The sequence below is a fragment of the Elaeis guineensis genome, chromosome 4, assembly GCF_000442705.2.
Source record: "Elaeis guineensis isolate ETL-2024a chromosome 4, EG11, whole genome shotgun sequence".
Taxonomy (NCBI): Eukaryota; Viridiplantae; Streptophyta; class Magnoliopsida; order Arecales; family Arecaceae; genus Elaeis; species Elaeis guineensis.
Genome location: NC_025996.2, coordinates 24,004,774 through 24,011,438, shown reverse-complemented (window position 1 = coordinate 24,011,438; position 6,665 = coordinate 24,004,774). Strand labels below are relative to the sequence as shown.

The window sequence follows — 6,665 nt, the reverse complement described above, 5'->3', positions numbered from 1 at the left end:
AACCTACGATCCATGGCGGGTTGGGTCGGATTGAGATTTTTCCAACCCGCCTGTTAAACGGGCCACCCATCCCGCCCGTTTAAAGACGGGTCAAGATGGGTCGAGGTGGATCGGGGCGGACCGGCCCATCTTAACAGTTTTAGTCATATTTCACCTCGGATATTATAATATGAGAAAAATATTTTTGTCCAACTACTTTCCAACACGCATTTAATTTCCGCAGGTCATTTTTTTATTTGAAAATTTTAAATGATAAAAATGTCCCTATGCTATAGAAAAATTATGACATCTGATGTGAATATTATGATATCCTGCAGGTCGGATGTCATAATTTCTTGCAAAAGATCCAGGTATTTTCGTCATATAAAATTTTTAAACAAAAAAATCGATTTATAAGCATTAAATACGTATTGAAAAGTGAAAACTATGTGGACCAATCAAACGAGGCGGTGAACTCCACGTTGGATTTTCTACACTGCCCACGGGTAGAAAGAATTTCTCTCTTGCAAATAGGGGCCGACTTAAAGCTTGTGTCGATGCTTGCTTGAAGCTAGAGAAGAGGATTGGTTGGGCCTATGATAGGGTCGAAGTATCTGAGGCATGAGAACACTCACCCATAGCGAAATTATTTATGCACTGCAGGCGATGTAGAAAATCCGATGCGATGCACTATCTTATCAATTGATCCACATAGTCATCATTTTTTAACACATATTTAATATCTGTAGATCAGTTTTTTCATTTAAAAATATTGTATGATGAAAATATTTCTATTCTTTGAAAAAATTGTAACATTCCATATCCATATTATGACATCCTGCATCCAGAAAGTCGTAATTTTTGTCTATAGGATGTCATAATATAACACAAGATGTCATAATTTTTGCAAAGAACAGGGATATTTTCATCATTCAAATTTTCAAATGAAAAAACTGATCTGTAAGCATTAAATGTGTATTAAAAAGTTGTTGGACAAAAATACTCCTTTCATATTATAATATCTTAGACCATATTATGAATCCTGAACCATATTATGCCACAGAATGTCATAATTTTTTTCAAAGGACAGAAGTATTTTTGTCATATAAAATTTTTAAATAAAAAAATCGACCTACAGACATTAAATGTATATTAAAAAATGTGATCATGTGGACCAATCAAATAAGACGGTGTGCTTCACGTTTGATTTTTACACAGCTCGCGGTGCACAAAGAATTTCTCCTCACCCATAATGTCGTGAGTAATTCTTTGTGCACCACAGGCGGTGTAGAAAATCCGACGTAGAGTGCATTGTCTCGTCCGATTGATCCGCATAGTCATCATTTTTAATACGCATTTAATATTTTATAGGTTGACTTTTGTATAACAAAAATATTCTGTCTCAGATGTCATATTTTGACCTCAGATGTCATAATTTTTTTCAAAGAAAAGAGCATTTTCATCATTCAAAATTTTTTATCATAAAAATATCTCTATTTTTTATAAAAAATTATAGCATCCATCATATGTTGCTTTTGATGCCATAATATCATCTCAAATATCATAATATGAGAAGGATATTTTTATCCAACCACTTTTCAACGCATATTTAATATCCGTAATTCATTTTTTTATTTAAATTTTGAATGACGAAAATATCTCCGTGCCGTAAAAAATTATGACATCCGACATGAATATTATATATCATGTAAATCAGATGTCATAATTTTTTTATAAAAAATAAAAATATTTTTATCATATAAAATTTTTAAATAAAAAAATAAAATATTAAATATATATTAAAAAATAAAAATTATACGGATTAATCGAATAAGACGGTGTGCCCGGTCGGATTTTTTACACCGCGGTGCAGAAAGAATTTCTCTCACGTCGCCATCTACCAATTGCCATTAGGAACTCCGGCCCGGCCCTTGCCGGGTCCATCGTCATCATCGTAGTACCGGTACAAGAAACCAATCCCCCATCTTCAGTGGCCGTGTCCGAGGTCGACCGAACGAGCATGTCGACTTCCTCCGCCGCGTGTCTTTCTCGTAGCTCCCTCTTCCTCCCTCCCCTGGTTTCCGCCGCAAACCAAAGAACCCACTTCACCACTTCATTTCCTCACCCCATTTTCCAGCGGAAGTGGAAGAATGACTTCCAGAAGAAGACCGTCTCTCTCCACTGCCGCGCTCAGCTTCTCGTCGACGTCGCCCCTGCCACCTGTGCGGCCTACGGCACCCTTCTTCTGGGTGGAGGCCTCTTTGCTTGTAATCCTTTTACTCCTTCCCCCTTCAATCTTCACGAAAATGAAGAAATTTTTAATCACTCCCTGCATCTAAACCCCTAATTTCTTTCGTTTTTTTTTTTTTTTTTTCAATTGATTAATTGAAGACTCATCTCTTTATTTACAGATGCGAGATCCAGAAGTAAAGGCTCTATTCTTGGAGGACTATCCGGTGCTGCGCTCATGGCCGTTGTAAGTAACTAGAATCCAGCGTTTGTTCTTTTCCTTTTCTTTTGAAGAATTTGGTAACTAGCTGACCTTGTGTCTTCGAATTGTTTGGAACTCGTGTGACATTGCTACCTGTTATTTCCTGTCTTGATCTGGCTAAAAACTCATGCTGTTAATTGTAAAAGGGGTGGGGGGGAGGGATAAAGATCATTTAGTTTGAGACCCAGACAAATTCGCTAACCTCAGAATTAAGGAAACAGCAGATCCTTCTTTTGAGCATAATGGAGGGGGAAGGGAACCTCCCCTCCCCTAGCAATTATTATGAATGAGAAAACAGAATTCAGTAGCCTAAGAGCATATGGGTTTTTTTTTTTTTTTTTTTTCACAAAAAAAAAAAAAAAAAAGGAAGAATCCTAGAGTTTCGCTCCCTCCAAAACTGGCACAACAGAGCGAGAACAAGCTGATCCCAAGCCTTCGTAGAAAGCTGCTTCGCTCTTTTCTTCCCCCACTTAGTCCACGAGGACATTAAGGTAGATGAAGGTGTGCTGCGCTTTCATTTTCACTAGAAGTTATTTTCTCATCATTTTGCTTGGGTGGACTTATAAATTCTTTCTAATTCATGCATTGCAGAAGCTCAGTTTATAGAGGATCGGGAATGCTCAGAATAGTGCCACAGATATTATATTCTCTTTTGAAATGCAGAATACAGCCTTGCAGGATTCACATTATTCATCTGCACTGTTGGGAGATATCTTTCAAAGCCCAATATTCAGTTGATTTGTGATGCTTCTTGCGATGCTCTTTCTGACAGGATGTTACTAGTATTGCCCTTCTTTTAGCTTATGGTACTGCTGATTTCATTCATTTACATTTAGTGCCTCTTAAGGGGCTTTTGTCAGTGTAATCATTTTAGTCATACATCCTGCGGAGTCATCGTTCTTCGTCTCCTTGATGTGATGTTTTATCATGATATTGCAAGTGTATTTTTTTTTTTTTCCTTGCTGCAAGTAATACTCATGTTGGTTTGGTGATGTTTGTTGGTGTAGGCATATTATCTCATGCAGTCACCTGAGACGAAGGCGGTAGGTGATGCCATCGGATTTGGGTCTGCTTTCCTCTTTGCTGCTGTATTTGGTATGTGCTTTTTTTTTTCCTCATTTATGTTTTATCAACAACCAATGCCGCTTGTTGTGGAGGCTTCTTAGTGGTTTGGTTGTTGGGTCTTCAACTAGGTTCAACTCATCGGTTGTGTTTTCAGGTATACGGTTGGCTGCGACTCGAAAATTAATTCCTTCTGGACTATTATTGGGCCTTTCTGCTGGTGCCTTGGTAGTTTTCTTTTCTTCTTATATGCAAGATAAGTTTTAAATCATGCAGGAGCTGTAACCTTGAGCCTTTCTTCATAGATACTGGCTTGATTTGGGTCTGTAATATGAGATGTACAATATGAAGGATGGTGGTTCTGCAGGAATATTATTTATAGGTTGTATTCATGCTGGTGAGGTAATTCTGCTCTGCTGCATTTTCCGCATATCTGATGCTACTGAATAAAGGAAATAAAGATTTTGAATTTGACTATATCTGTGCAACTAACCATGGAAACCAGGAACAGGTGCCTTCAAAAAATTTAAGAGTTGGAAACAGTTTGAGGTAAAATGGCAACTGCCTCTTCAGATGTGTGACAAGATCGCTTGTTGTTTGGGGTATCTGTGTACTCACTTGAAGTCGAGGTCAATCTCCCTTATGTTTTGGAAGCCTTACCTGATTTAATCATCCTAAAATGACTGATGAAACTGCAGAAATGAGATTTTAGGAGACTAAGTCATACCTAAACATCTCTAGTGCTCATGGTTTATATGGGAGCGTTATTAAGGATAGCAGCATCCACAATTGAAGTACCTGATTATGATGAATTTTCTTCACGGTTATGCTCACACCTGTATCGATGGTATAATATTTGTATTTCTTGTACCATTGAATGAAATCTCCATTGTGGACTCCATGGACCCCGGAGATGAGCTCCTGAAGTCATTTTCTTTATCACTGATTTTTGATGGAATAATGGAGCTCCGATCAATTCTTTTTATCAATTATATTCTTCTTTTCTGTCAGATTAACTGGAAGAAGAATCTAAGGTAGACGTTATCAAGCAACTAGTAATTTTGACATTATCTACAGTGGAAAGTTCAGGGACAAAATGGAAGCGGTCACGCTGAGTCAAATGAGCCATAAAAGGTTCCTTGAAGGATGCAGGGGATTCTCCAGCTAATTTAGCAAGTTTTCACTGATAAAGTTCCTATGGAGTTCAGCTAAGCAAATTCTCCAGATGATTCGGCAACTATTCAGTAAATTCATTTTAAACTTCGTTTTCATCAATGATCACCCAGACAAGGTAACACCATCAGCTTCCTCCTTTTTTAAGTTTTCAGCCATAAGTTGATCTAGTTTTTTTGGTACAGTAAATTGGGATCAGAGGCACTAGCCAACTACCTCTCCTGAGCGTGATCAAGCCCAACGGATGATATGTCACCCCAACACCACCACGGATGAAAGGACCAGAAACCTCTTCCAAACTCCGCACTTGGGCCATTAGGATCAGCTCCCTCATGATCATATGTTCTATATTTAATCAAAGCTGCAGCATCCATTGCGACTCGAACCCATGCCAGTGGCAAGTTAATCTAGTTAATGGAAGATCATAAGACCCATCAGACAATCAGTCTCCAGAATTTTTGCTCCACAGGATATAGACCAAAGTTCAGAAGAGGAGTTTAGGGTCAAATTCAATTAGATTTGCTTTGCTTTCAGATTGATTTTGTAGTTCTCTTACTGTCATGCTCCACACCGACCACTGACCCAACAACTTATTTTGACCTTAAACGGAGGGTCCTACTGACCCCAAGACACTGACCCATTATTTTATAAACCACCTAAAATACCTAATCCAATTGTTGGTACTAGTCCATGTAAGTTATTATAAACCCCACTTAAATTTTATTCATCAATATGGATATCACAATCTCCCTATTAAATCTGCCCATCATGCCGCTGTCACCTCCTCGATGGTTAACCTCCCCCCATCGGATCAAAGATATCTCATCAGATGCTCTATCCAACATAGTCCACATGATATCCAGTCAGGATGCTATACCATTTCTGTCACCTCCACACTGACTACTGACTCAACAACTTGTTTAGACCTTAAACCATGCGGTTCAAAAATATCTAAGTCTAGTTGTTGATAGTAGCCCATGTAAGTTATTATAAATCCCATTTAAATTTCTACCCCACCGATGTGGGACTATCACAGTTACTGTTTTATAGCTCCCTAGATAGGTTATAGTGTTCTTAGGCTTTTAGCCAATAGGACGTTGGTAGGCTGTTGTTACTTTTCCACTCTGTTCTTGTGCTTGGATGGTGCAAATTCAAATCCATGTGGTGGCAATCCTGCAAGTTTTCCGAACAACAAGGAAAGAGGAAGCTCGTAGAGTTGCGTTGGTGTCTAGCAATGTCTTTTTAGGTCAATGTCATTAAATTTATGGCATTAATCAACAAATCCTTGTTGCGGGAAAAAGACATTGATCAACAAATCAAGCTTCCTCATGATGAGGAAGTTGGTAGAGTCACGTTGTTGGCTGGCAATGTCTTTTTAGGTCCATATCATTACATTTGTGACATTAATCAACAAATCCTTGTTACGGAAAAAGACATTAATCCACAAATCAAGTTTCCTCCAGATGGACTTCATCATCACCTGGGTTAACCTCTACATATCTCTGTGATCCATGCTTTGTCTCCATGTATATTTGTCTTAGGCTCAAAATTGTGTTACTATTTCAGCATATACTGCTTTTAAGCACACAATATCATGCAATCAAACGAGGAAAAACAAATGCAAGAGTGAGACATGTAGGAAAAGGAAGCTCACCCCATAGCAGATCGAACCAGTAACTTGTTTCGGACTTTATCCAAGAGAAGCCAAAATGGTATGAGCCATCAATGACAGGAGGACATCCATAACATTCACAGCATTTGCACCAGGAAACTCCGCAGCTGAGTTTGAGACCGTTGTTTTTTTTTCTTGCTGAAACCTGCACATCAGGTTTACTTTCTTAATGTTTATCACCGTAAGCTGTGCAATGTAAGTACTCTATTTGGTTTCCTACTAAAATTAAATTGTTCCATCCTGCACATCGAATTGTTTATCAAAAAAATTGATCTATCTTGGAGACTT

The 6,665-nt window shown here is 38.2% G+C and overlaps 1 protein-coding gene across 1 annotated transcript; it reads left to right on the top strand.

Moving 5' to 3' along the window:
* Window positions 1-1,854: 1,854 nt before the first annotated feature.
* On the top strand, window positions 1,855-4,009 carry LOC105037011 (protein FATTY ACID EXPORT 4, chloroplastic). Its single transcript, XM_073255872.1, has 4 exons — window positions 1,855-2,246; window positions 2,391-2,455; window positions 3,478-3,565; window positions 3,690-4,009. Exons 1-4 carry the CDS (start codon window positions 2,000-2,002, stop codon window positions 3,797-3,799), a joined length of 510 nt encoding a protein of 169 aa, XP_073111973.1. The 5' UTR covers window positions 1,855-1,999; the 3' UTR covers window positions 3,800-4,009.
* The last annotated feature ends 2,656 nt before the right edge of the window (window positions 4,010-6,665 follow it).